At 54.2% G+C, this 12,670-nt stretch overlaps 2 protein-coding genes across 7 annotated transcripts in view; both read right to left on the bottom strand.

The window, feature by feature from the left end:
• The window catches only part of ARHGAP39 (Rho GTPase activating protein 39), a 145,904-nt gene that overhangs the window by 15,081 nt on the left and 118,153 nt on the right, over positions 1–12,670 (bottom strand). For 4 of the 6 annotated variants that reach the window (XM_058565185.1, XM_058565182.1, XM_058565183.1 and 1 more), the window contains exons 5-7: positions 7,066–7,128; positions 5,334–6,708; positions 2,898–3,459 (exon numbers count right to left, since the gene is read on the bottom strand). In XM_058565185.1, coding sequence (XP_058421168.1) covers positions 2,898–3,459; positions 5,334–6,708; positions 7,066–7,128 — 2,000 coding nt within the window. The remainder of the gene's footprint in view (positions 1–2,897; positions 3,460–5,333; positions 6,709–7,065; positions 7,129–12,670) is intronic. The other 2 variants (XM_058565187.1, XM_058565184.1) reach the window with 1 other exon arrangement.
• Positions 108–1,359, bottom strand: LOC131419738 (uncharacterized). The gene has a single exon (XM_058565292.1). The coding sequence runs from the start codon at positions 1,172–1,174 to the stop codon at positions 644–646; it is 531 nt and encodes a 176-aa protein (XP_058421275.1). The 5' UTR covers positions 1,175–1,359; the 3' UTR covers positions 108–643.

Genomic DNA, 12,670 nt, shown 5'->3' on the forward strand with positions numbered 1-12,670 from the left:
GCCATAGTTTCCTTTTCCTGAGCGCAGGCTACACTCTCTTAGGCTGATGGAGCCTGCCTTCCTGATCAACAGTGAGCACCTATGTTCTTTTTTTTTTTTTTTTCCAGTCACATCTGAGAACTTTATTGGGCACGGCTCAGCGCCAGGCCCCGGCAGGCCCAGCACGCGGCCCAGGCAGCCACGGCTGGAGGAGGGTGGTTCCGTCCAAGAGGTCTCAGCAAACGGTGACCCCACAAGGCAACACTCTACCTAAGATTACTATATAGTTGGGAGACAGAGGGCTGCTCCACAGACGCATAACAGGTCAAATCTTTATAAATAAACATCCAGTGAAGAAAATGACAACTCTAATTCATTCTTATACACAGAGCACTCTAGAGCAGGTGGGTGGGGGCGGCCAGGGGCCTGCATCCTCACTGGTCAGGGGCCTGGGTGGGTGATGAGTGGGTCCAGATGTCCATGGCACAGGGTGGGCAGGGGCAAGGCCAGGGGCAACGGACGATGGGCACTAGGACACTGCGCATTTACAAGACCAACTACTGGGGGGCAGCTGCCCCGTGCGTGTGTGTCAGGCTGTTCGTTCTGGAATGAGGAGGGGGTGGTCTTTACATCATATTCTGTAGCTGGTGGGCTCAGAGAAGAGCTACTTTGTGGAAAGGATGAGGGCCACGATGAGACCATAGAGGCCAAGGACCTCAGCGAAGATGAGGATGAGGATCATGCCCACGAATAGCTGAGGCTGCTGGGCAGTGCCCTGCACTCTGGCGTCCCCCACAATGCCGATGGCAAAGCCAGCTGCCAGCCCGCTCAGGCCCACGCTCAGGCCTGCGCCCAGTTGGAGGAAGCTCCTGTAAAGAGTGATGCCATCATTCAGGGAGTTGGCGATGAGGACCGCCACCACCAGGCCAGCACCTACGTTCTTGACAGGGGCCAGTGGGAGGGAGCACGAGGCCTCTCCTCTAGGCTCAGTGCCGAACAGGGCCTGCGGCACATGCCCACCCAGGAGCGGCTCTTGGGGCTGGGGACGGGGTTCTGGCTGGAGGGCGGCCCCATGCCACAGATGTAAGACCAGACCCCACAGCCTAGATGCAGGCCCCTGCTGGCTGGACCATGCAGACCCTGTGTCCCTCTGTGGGCGCAGACCATACTGCCCTCTGAGACCACCTGGCCTCATTCAAGGGGCGGGGGAAGGGATCTCAAAGCCATGGCTGCCCAGGTTGACCCCCTCTTCCCTCCTACATGCCAGCCAAGCTCCCAGGACGAAGGTGCCACAAACCTCTGTGGCAAGGGGAGTAACCTGCTGGTTACTGGATGGGGCCTGAAGCCCAAGCTCCCTGTGGAAACCCCAGATGCCCGGCGGGAACAGCCCTGGGAGCCTCCAGCCTCTGTGTATTCACTGCTCACCTACCTTTTCACTCAGCAAGCACTCCCTGGGCCCTCGCGGGCTGAGCAGTGGGCACACACTTCCAAGCCTCCAGCTCAAGGCAGTGACATTTCGAGGCCTTTTTGGAAGAGGATGAGGTGAACCATGAAGCCAACGGGGGCCCACCTGCTCCTGGAAAGGCCCAAGAAGAACGAGGCAGACCCAGGCCACTGCCAGGCCGCGCGTCTACACGTGGGAGGAGCCATCTGCTGTGTCCAGTGATCCTGCTTCAAAAGTGCATGCCTGGGCAAAAATCTCATGGCTTCCATGACATCCCCCCAAATGGCTGACGCACCTTCCCTGGGGCCCACAACTGCTGCACAGCCACAGCCCCCGTCACTGTGTACACACGCCCTGCCCCCCACACCTGGGCTGGGGCAAGGTCCTGGCCAGACCAGGGTGGAGAGTCACTCCTGCAGAGCAGTCTACGGCACGTCTGACCTGGAGGGCGTGTGGGAGTGTGTGAGCATGTGCGTGCGTGTGCATTTGTGCATGTGTTTGTCCAGATGCTGCTTCTGTGGCTGTGCCCTGTGGACACCCACAACTGTCAGGGTGGTGGACAGCCTAGTGCTGCCTATGGCCCTATCCCCACGCTCACTCTGCCCAGCCTAGGACTCTGCCCAGCTGCCGGGTCAGCTGCAGGGGCACCGCCTGGCTGGCAGGACCACGGCCCCTAGTCTTCCTCCCAGCAGGCTGGGCCTGGGCCCAGACAGACTTGATACATGGCCTTCAGGAGCTTCAGGCAGAATCTGGCCCTGCACTTGGCCTTAGGCAGCCGTAGCAGGTGGCTACCTGTGCTGGTCCCAATCTCTGACTGCTTGGGGCAGCTCAGGGCCAGCTCAGCTTGCAGCACTCCAATGGCCTGCTGGTCTTGCCAGACCTGGTGCTGGGCAATGCACACTGTGGTCACCATGCTCCTTCCTGCTCTCAGGAGCCCTCCTCCAGGACCCCACAGTCTCTTCGCCACCCACAACAGATGGCCTGAGGCTGGCTGGGGCAGTCACTCCTCCAGGCCTCAGGACGGCTGAAAGCAAATGCAATAAGCACATACGGGCTGACTGTGGCCTCCCTGCCCTTGGCCTCTTTGCTTCTGCCCTCAGTGGGCAGGGCGAATGGCCACAGTGGCCTCAGAGCAGAGTGGACACTGGTTGGCCAAGACATGGATGCCATATGTCCTCGTTCAGGCCACCTTCCTGTCGGCTGTGGCTGGGGACCCTGTGTCAGGACTGTCTGCGGCTCTTCTTGGGGCTTTGGTGCCGAGGTAAGGGCTCCCCAAGGACCCCATGTCCCAGGGGAAACCCAGAACGTGGCCCTCAGAAGACACACGTGTCTGCTTGAAGTGCTGCATCAGCCCCCACGTACCTGCTGCCCCTGCGGTGCCACCCAGCGCAGGCCAGGAAGTTCTCGCCACAGCCTTTACCTGAGCTGGTGGCAGAACCCGGGGTGCCAAGGGGTTCTATGTGGTGGGCCTTACCTTTGGTGTCATTGACGGGGTCCATGTGCCGATAGATGTAGCCCTCCAGGTAGGAGTGGAACTTGGGTGTGGGCGGGAAGAAGGCCAGGCAGATGGCCATGAGCTCCCAGCCACGGGCCAGGCTCTCGAGGCGGAAGTTCTCAGTGGTCTGCCGGCACAGCTGGATGTAGAGCTCGTCCCGCAGGCCCTGCACGCTCCAACCCTTGGTGGCGATCTCCAGGGCCACATGCAGTGGGTCTGCCTTGGCGCGTCGGTCACCCATGTACATCTGGATCAGTTTGAAGATCTCGCAGGCCTCCTTCTTCACGTGGCGGTCGCTGGTCACGATCATGGGCTTCTTGATGGATTCGCTGCTCCAGGCCAGCATGTTGGCGATGGACACCCTCCGCCGGAAGAGGCCCTGCGTGTGCTTGTTGAAGTGCTTGGAGGCCCAGTTCTCAATGTCGGTCTCTGAGGACGGCTTGCGCAGCGTGAAGGTAGGGAACACACAGCTGGCACTGGGCATCACGCTGCGGGTCTGCCGGCTACTCTCAAACTGGGCACAGGTGCCGAGGTCCTCGGACTGGGGAGGATAGAGGGACTGTGAGGGGGGGGGGGGTGGGAGCCCCACATGACCCAGTCAGGTGGGAGGGGTGGCCTCCCTGCTGGCCCAAGGCTGCTGGAAGAGCAAGGCCAGGCGGGCGGGGTGGGGTGGGGTGGGCAGGCAGGTAACCTGCTAGCAGGGGAGACAGGAAAGCAACCTTTGCTGGGCAACCCTGGTGTGGATGGAGGCCAGGCCTGAGCTTCCAGCTTTGCTCCCCATCTCATTCCACTTGTCTCATAAAGGCATGCCTGCATCCTCCTCTCGAATGGCTGGGGCAGAAACCCAGAGAGGCCCTTCTTCCAACCTTTACCCTGAGGGCTCGATCTCTAGGAGGTACCCTCCCTGCTCCCGAGACCAAGGGTTGTGGGGGCCAGCACGGGCCTGGTGGTGGGAGGAAACCACATGTGCATTTCATCGGCTTCTCGAGCTGCTGTAGCCCCAGGTGGAAAGACGCTGGGGAAGCTGCACCCATGGGTGCTCATGTGGCCCTCCTCACGCCGGGTGCCAGCCCCGTGCTGCTGCTGCTTTGTTGCTGCTGGTTCACTGAACTTCGAGGTTGGGAAGCAGATGGGAAGGGCAGCCCCGTGAAGATGTGGAAAACCCCAGACGCAAAGTTCGACAAGAAACACAAATGTCTCCCTCGGTCCTCAACAATGCCTCCCCTTCCCTGTCGCTGCACCCCACTTTCCCCAACAAAGATCCCCACATGGAATCTCAGGCAGAGTGATGCCCTGCGGAGGCAGGACCGGGCCTGAGAAGGGCTGTGTGCTACAGGCCTCCCATCCCATGATGCTGGGAAGAGTGGGGGTTGCCCCAAGCCCCTTTCCCACCTGCCTAATGGCCTAAGCGTAACTGCACAAGGCCTATCACTCAGTTAACATCCCCTTCTCACCTAGCGCTCTTGGGGACTCCCATGCCCTCCGTCTGGGGGGCAGGTTCTTGATGCTCACTCTCCACCTCCCACCTACCCAGGCTGCCTCTTCCCATCTGTCTTGTGTCCTCTCGTGTTAGAAGTCATGGACAGAAACGCTGTTCTGAGCTCTCCAGCCTGGAGGGGCACTAAGGTGGCCCGGCCTGGGGGATGCTGGTTGCCCAAGATCACCAGTCCCCTGGACATGTCTTCCTCAGTAAGGTTTGGGATGAACATGAGGAGTCCGACACTGGGAGGCTCTCTGGCCACTGCCAGCTCCAAGCAGATGCCAGAGCAGCCCCTGAGCCCTGACTTCATATAGGAGACTAGAGTGAAAGGTCAGGGGTCAGGAGGTGAGAACTAGGACATCGGCCCACACCAAGTCCTAGGGCACAGAGCTCCCGGCACACAACTTGGACAGAAGGTGCATGCAGGCTCCAAGAGCCTGACCGATGCTTGCACCTGGTGCTGCCCAGCAAGGACACGCTAGGCTGGGCCTCTGCTTTGGCTCCAGCTGCAGCCTGAGGTCCTGGGAGCTACCTGGGGCCCGCTAAGTGCATCCAGGCCAGGCGTCCAGCCTCCCTGTGTGTAGGAGCCTGGCTCAAGAAGGACTCTGAGCCACAGGAGGAACGCTTGACACTCTACCTGCACAGTTCTTCACCTGAGAGCCCCATTCACAGATGGGAAAGCAGAGGCTTAGGGGCTCAATGGGTGGGGGGCTGCCTGCCTATCTCCCCTCCCTGGCCTGGAATCAGAGCACAGCCCCTGGCCCCCAGGTGAGTTGCCAGCACCTGGATAGGCCTCGCCGGGAGCCCAGGTGAGGGAGCCCCGTGCTGGTGGAAGCCTCAGGGGCATGTGCCGCCTGGCCTCACACCAGTCAGGAACCGTGAATGCCAGCCCCACCCCTGCCGGGGGACCTCGCCCGCCAGCCATGCATCCCTACCTGTGAGGGGTGGAGGTAGGGCTCTGGCGAAGCCAGGTTGGTCTGCACGGAGACACTTTTCTCAAGCAGGATCTGTGGGAAGGCAAGCCTCTCCAAGGCGCCCCTCTGCCAGTGCTTGCTCTCCTGCTGGGCCAGAGCCTCGTCCTCACTGAAGGCTCGCACCACGGGCCCCGGCATGGGCAGTGGCACGGCCCCGTCGCTCTCATAGCCCGAGCCGTCCTGCTGGGAGTCCCAGCTGCCCCTCTGCTTCAGGTGGAAGTGGGCCTGCTGTGCCTCCCAGGCTAGCCGTGCCTGCGCCAAGAAGGGCTCAGCCGTGCCCCGTGCCCCGTCTGCCTCACCCGCCTTGCCGTCTCCGCGCTTCACCGGGGCCAGGCTGGGCCCACATGGGGGCCGTTCCTCGGCCAGGGGCTGCTCGCCAAGCAGGTCGCGGTCCCCAGCGCCGTCGCCAGATGAGGTGCTGGGAGCATGGCACAGAGAGGGGTTCCGGCTCTTCCTCTTGCGCGTGCCTGGGGAGTAGCCCGTTGAGGACATGGTGTCCTGCTGGCTGGACCAGGACATGGTGTCGTCCTGGGCTTGGGGCAGCGGCGTGGGTGGCTGGGTGTGCCGCGGCTCGGGCCCCTGCATGCTGCTGTAGTCCCCAGACGTGGCCCCCAGGTGCTGGTCCCGCAGCGGGCAGGGGCTGGGCTGCAGGGAGAGTGAGCCACCCCCAGGATTGGGCCCGTACTTGTGGCGTGGGCCTGCGCGCAGCTTAGGGCTTGAGCCGGCCTGCTCCACGTACACCAGCTGCCGCACGTACTCCTTGCCTGCGGGGCTGTATTCGAGGCTCAGGAAGCGCTCGGGGCACTTCTGCCTGGTGAGCACCAGCTGCTGGTAGGGCGAGGCGGAGGCCTGCTTGGGTGACTGCAGGAAGGGGGGCGGTTTGCGGCCCGGAGATCGCTGGGGCGAGCCGGCCTGGTAGCCGCCGCCGGCCTCGTACTGCACGTCCATGGGGGGCTCGTCATAAATGGGGGCCTGGTACTCCACAGGGGGCTCTTCGTAGAGGGGCGGCTCGTAGGCATAGCGCGGGGAGGAGGGCTGTGAGTCGCCAGTGGGCTTGCGGGGCTGAGCTAGCAGTGGGGAGCAGCTCCCCAGATCAGCCCTCTTTAGGAAGGGCGACGGCCTCCGCTCAGGGAAGAAGATAGAACCATCCACATCAGGGGTGAACGTCTGCAGGCTGGGCGAGGGCTGCCCACCTGAGGGTCTGCGGGAGCGGCCCCCAGGCTGGCTGTCCAGTGGGTAGCCATTGCCCTGGGGGGACAGAAAGCTGGGCTCCCGGTCGGCAACTTTGATGAGCATGCGCTCCTTGGTGCCTGAGTTCCACCGGAGCGAGGAGGTCCTGGGGGGGACAGGCACAGGTTACCTGGGGAGGTGGAAGTCTAGCCCCGCTCCAGCCTGGACCCATCACCCACCCTCTTTGGCCTCATGGGCATCTGGAGTCAGGGCCCAGAAGGACTGGTCATTTCCCAGCATCCTCCTCACCCCGACAATGGGGGCTGCAGGCTGCAGGGGCCTGGTACTTGCCAGAGGGCTCCCTGTAAATGACCTGTGCACCCTTAATTGCTAGGGCCCTGACCCCGGGGCAGTGCAGCCTGGAGTAGCTGCCCTCTTGTCCTGGAAGCTCCCCTCACACACCTCCTGACTCAGCCCTGCAGCCCGCGCCTCCAGGGGGCTCTCCTGCTGCCCATCACACTACCTGCAAGGCCCTCTCCGTGTGTGTCTGCTCTGGTCCCAGCACAGCACAGGCACAGCACCATTTCTGTAACGGAGAACTGGAGGCGGCCCTTCCAGAGGCCTCTCTGACTCTAGACTCCACATGCACATTTCCCTGCAGGCCTTGCTCCTGGGCTCAGTACCTGCCCTGCCCCTACTGGGCGGTGGGCTGACACGCCCCTGTGAACCAGCATGTCAGGCCCTGGTTTCAACCACAGATGCTTCTGTGAGCTCCAAAAAGGCTGACTGACCCCCCGTGACTCTGCTCTCACACAGTCAGGACTCTGCACCTGGATGGAGAGGCCTGCTAAAGCCTGTAGCAGGCTAAGGGCACCCACGGCCCCTGGGAGTTATGGGGCCGAATCCTGGTCCCTCCAGCCAGTGGGGGACCACGCTGCACACCTGGCCTCTTCTGAGCCTCACTTGCTCAGTGACGACATGGGTGACATCACCCCGGACGCTGCTGGCAGCATATGCAGACTTGACGCCCACTCTGCTCCGCCCACCCGGGGTCAGCGCCCAGGCCCAGGGCTGCACCTGCAATGGCAGGGGTGGGGCCCAGAGTCCAGGAGAGATGAGTGGGGCTCACCTCCACCACCTGCTCTCTCCCTCAGGTGACCTCCGGCGGCTTTTAGGATTCATTTTGTATTTTGTATTCAGCACACGTGCTTAGGGATCCATAGCACCTCTTCAGTCTGTGGCTGTATAATTTGTGGAAACTCTTGACCATTATCTTTCAAATATTACTGTTATCCCCTTTCCTCTCCCCTCTCTTCTGGCGTCAATTACAGTCCTTTTCACTGTGTGCCATATGGTTTCACGCCGTATTCTGTCTTTCCCATCCCCTGGCCTCACCACACTTTACAATAGATATTTTCTTCTGATCTACCTCCCAATTTACTAATTTTGTATTCAGCTGTTTAATCTGCTCTTACACCCATCTATTGAGTTCTTAGTTGTTGTTATTACATTTTTCAGTTCTAGAATATCTATTTAATTCTTTTTTCTTGGACATTGTTTTTTAGAGTACTTTTAGGTTCACAGCAAAATTATGAAGAAGGTACAGAGATTTCCCATAAACCCCCTGCCCCTACTCATGCACAGCCTCTCCAATTATCAACATCCCCCGTTAGAGTGGTACATTTGCTGCAACTGATGAACCTAAATTGACACACAATAATCACCCAAAGTTCTTAGTGTACATTATGGTTCACTCTTGGTGTTGTACATTTTATGGGTTTGGATAAATATATAATGACATGTATCCATCATTAGGATATTATACAGAGTATTTTCACTGCCCTAACAGTCCTCTGTGCTCCTCCTATTCATCCCTTCTTTCCCCCAACCCCTGGCAACCACTGATCTTTTTATTGTCTCCATAGAAGCCAAATCAATGGGCAAATCTTTGGCCTCCAAAGAAGCCAATCTGAAAAGGCTACATACTGTATGATTTCTATGTACAGTATGATTCATATAATTGGAATCATACAGTATGTAACCTTTTCAGATTGGCTTTCTTCACTTAGTAATATACACTTAAGGGTCCTCCTTTCATGGCTTGATAGCTCATTTCTTTTTAGTGCTGAATGATATCTCACTGTCTGGATGGACCACAGCTTATTTATGCATTCACCTACTAAAGGACATCTTGGTTGCTCCCAGGTTTGGCACTTATGAATAAAGATGCTACAAACATCTGTGTGCAGGTTTTGATGCGGACATAAATTTTCATCTCCTTTGGGTAAATACCAAGGAGGACAACTGCTGGATCCTATAGTAAGAGTATGTTTAGTTTTATAAGAAACAGCCAAATTGTCTTCCAAAGTGGCTGTACATTTTGCATTCTCACCAGCAATGAACGAGAATTCCTGTAACTCCACATTGTCATCAGCATTCAGTGTTGTCAGTGTTCTGTATTTTGGCCATTCTAATAGGTGTGTAGTGGTATCTAATTGTTTTAATTTGCATTTTCCCTGATGACATATAATGTGGAGCATCTTTCATATGCTTATTTGCCATCTGTGTATCTTCTTTGGTGAGGTGTCTGTTTAGGTCTTTAGCCTATTTTAAAATCGAGTTGTTTTCTTATAGTTGAGCTTTAAGAGTTCTTTGCAGATTTTGTAAAGTATTTTTTTTTTATAATTTTATTTATTTATTTTTTCCCCCAAAGCCCCAGTAGATAGTTGTATGTCATAGCTGCACATCCTTCTAGTTGCTGTATGTGGGACCCGGCCTCAGCATGGCCAGAGAAGCAGTGTGTCAGTGCGCGCCCGGGTTCCGAACCTGGGCCGCCAGCAGCAGAGCGCGCGCACTTACCCACTAAGCCACGGGGCCCGCCCTCTTTGCATATTTTGGATAATAGTCCTAGATCATCAGATATGTCTTTTGCAAATATTTTCTCACAGTCTGTGATTTGTCTTCTCATTCTCTTGACATTATCTTTCACAGAGCAGAAGTTTTTAATTTTAATGAAGTCCAGTTTATCAATTATTTCTTTCATGGATTGTGCTTTGATGTTGTACCTAAAAAGTCATTGCCATACCAAGGCCATCTAGGTTTTCTCCTAAGTTATCTTTAGCAGTTAGTTGTATGTTTTACATTTAATTCTGTGATCCATTTTGAGCTAATTTGTGAAGAGTGTAAGGTCTGTGTCTAGATTCATTTTTTTTCGCTTGTGGATGTCCAGTTGTTCCAGCACCATTTGTTGAAAAAACTGACTTTGCTCCGTTGTGTTTCCTTTGCTCCTTTGTCAAAGATCAGTTGACTCTATTTATGGGGGTCTATTTCTTGGCTCTCTATTCTATTCTATTCATTGATGTGTGTATTCTTTTTTTTCAATCATTTTTTCTTTATTGTGAAATTTTTGTTGTACATTATTGTTTGTCAGTCACCATATAAATGCATGCATTCAGCCCTTGAGCCCACCTCCCTTGCCCCTGGTAACCACCAAACATCTCTCTCTGTCCGTGTGTTGGTTTATCTTCCACTTATGAGTGAAATCATGTGGTGTTTGTCTTTCTCTTTCTGGCTTATTTCGCTTAACATACTACCCTCCAGGTCCATCCATGTTGTTGCAAATGGGACGATTTTGGCTTTTTTTTGTGTGTGAGATCAGCCCTGTGCTAACATCTGCCAATCCTCCCCTTTTTTTTCTTTTGCCGAGGAAGACTGGCCCTGGGCTAACATCCGTGCCCATCTTCCTCCACTTTATATGGGACGCCGCCACAGCATGGCTTGCCAAGCAGTGGGTCGGTGCACGCCCGGGATCCGAACCGGCGAACCCCGGGCCGCCGCAGCGGAGCGCGTGCACTTAACCACTAGTGCCACCGGGCCGGCCCCCGATTTTGTCTTTTTTTTATGGCTGAGTAGTATCCCTTGTGTATATATACCACATCTTCTTTACCCACTTATCAGTCGAGGGACACTTGCGTTGCTTCCATGTCTTGGCTACAGTGAATAAAGCTGCAGTGAACACAGGGGTGCACAAGCCTCTTTGGATTGTTGATTTCAGGTTTGTTGCGTAGATAAGGTATTTCTATTTTTAATTTTTTGAGGAATCTCCATACTGTTTTTCATAGAGGCTGTGCCAGTTTGCATTCCCAACAGCAGTGAATTAGGATTCCTGTTTCTCCACAGCCTCTCCAGCATTTGTTGTTTTTGTCTTAGTGTAAGATGATATCTTAATGTAGTTTTGATTTGCATTTCCCTGATGATTAGTGATGCTGAACATCTTTTCATGTGCCTATTGGCCATCTGTATATCTTCTTTGGAGAAGCATCTGTTCATTTCCTCTGCCTATTTTTTAAAAAAAATATTTAACTTATTTATTTATTTATTTTATTTATTTATTTTTTTGTGAGGATGATCGGCCCTGAGCTAACATCTGCCAATCCTCCTCTTTTTGCAGAGGAAGACTGGCCCTGGGCTAACATCCATGCCCATCTTCCTCTACTTTACATGGGACGCTGCCATAGCATGGCTTGACAAGCAGTGCGTCCGTGCACGCCCAGGATCCAAACCTGCAGACCCTGGGCCGCTGAAGCAGAGCTTGCGCACTTAACCACTGTGCCACGGGGCTGGGCCCCATGTAGTATGTTTTGAAGTCAGGGATTGTGATGCCTCCAGCCTTGTTCTTTTTTCTCAGGATTGCTTTAGCTATTCGGGGTCTTTTGTTGCTCCACATGAATTTCAGTATTCTTTGTTCTACTTCCATGAAGAATGTCCTTGGGATTCTGATTGGGATTGCACTGAATCTGTAGATTGCTTTAGGTATTATGGACATTTTAACTATGTTTATTCTTCAATCCACGTGCATGGAATATTTTCCCATTTCTTTATGTCATCATTGATTTCACTCAATAATGTCTTATAGTTTTCATTGTATAGGTCTTTCAATTCCTTGGTTAAGTTTACTCCTAGATATTTTATTCTTTTGGTTGCAATTGTAAATGAGATTGTCTTCTTGAGTTCTCTGTTAGTTTGCTGTTGGCATATAGAAATGCAACTCATTTCTATAAGTTGATTTTGTACCCTGCCACTTGGCTGTAGTTGTTGATTATTTCTAATAGTTTTCCAATGGATTCTTTAGGGTTGTCTGTATATAAGATCACATCATCTGCAAATAGCAAGAGATTCACTTCTTCGTTGCCTATTTGTATTCCTTTTATTCCTTTTTCTTGCCTAATTGCTCTGGCCAGAACCTCCAGTACTATGTTAAATAAGAGTGGTGAGAGTGGGCACCCTTGTCTTGTTCCTGTTTTCAGAGGGATGGCTTTCAGTTTTTCTCCATTGAGTATGATGTTGGTTGTGGGTTTGTCATATATGGCCTTTATTATGTTAAGTTACTTTCCTTCTATACCCATTTTTTTGAGAGTTTTTATCATAATTTTATTTATTTTTTTCCCCCAAAGCCCCAGTAGATAGTTGTATGTCATAGTTGCACATCCTTCTAGTTGCTGTATGTGGGATGCGGCCTCAGCATGGATGGAGAAGCGGTGCGTTGGTGCGCGCCCGGGATCTGAACCTGGGCTGCCAGCAGCGGAGCGCGTGCACTTAACCGCTAAGCCATGGGGCCGGCCCTGAGAGTTTTTATCATAAATGGATGTTGGATCTTGTCAAAAGCCTTCTCTGCATCTGTTGAGATGATCATAGGGTTTTTATTCCTCATTTTGTTAATGTGGTGTATCACATTGATTGATTTGCGGATGTTGAACCATCCCTGTGTCCCTGGTATAAATCCCACTTGATCATGGTGTATGATCTTTTTAATGTATTGCTGTATTTGGCTTGCCAATATTTTTTTTTTTTTTTTTTTTTTTTTTTTTTTTTTTTTTTGTGAGGAGATCAGCCCTGAGCTAACATCCGCCAATCCTCCTCTTTTTTCTCTGAGGAAGACGGCCCTGGGCTAACATCGGTGCCCATCTTCCTCCACTTTATATGGGACGCCGCCACAGCATGGCTTGCCAAGCAGTGCGTCGGTGCGCGCCCGGGATCCGAACCAGCGAACCCCGGGCCGCCGCGGCGGAGCGCGCGCACTTAACCGCTTGCGCCACCGGGCCGGCCCCTGGCTTGCCAATATTTTGTTG

The sequence above is a fragment of the Diceros bicornis genome, chromosome 21 (genome assembly GCF_020826845.1).
Source record: "Diceros bicornis minor isolate mBicDic1 chromosome 21, mDicBic1.mat.cur, whole genome shotgun sequence".
NCBI classification, from domain to species: domain Eukaryota; kingdom Metazoa; phylum Chordata; class Mammalia; order Perissodactyla; family Rhinocerotidae; genus Diceros; species Diceros bicornis.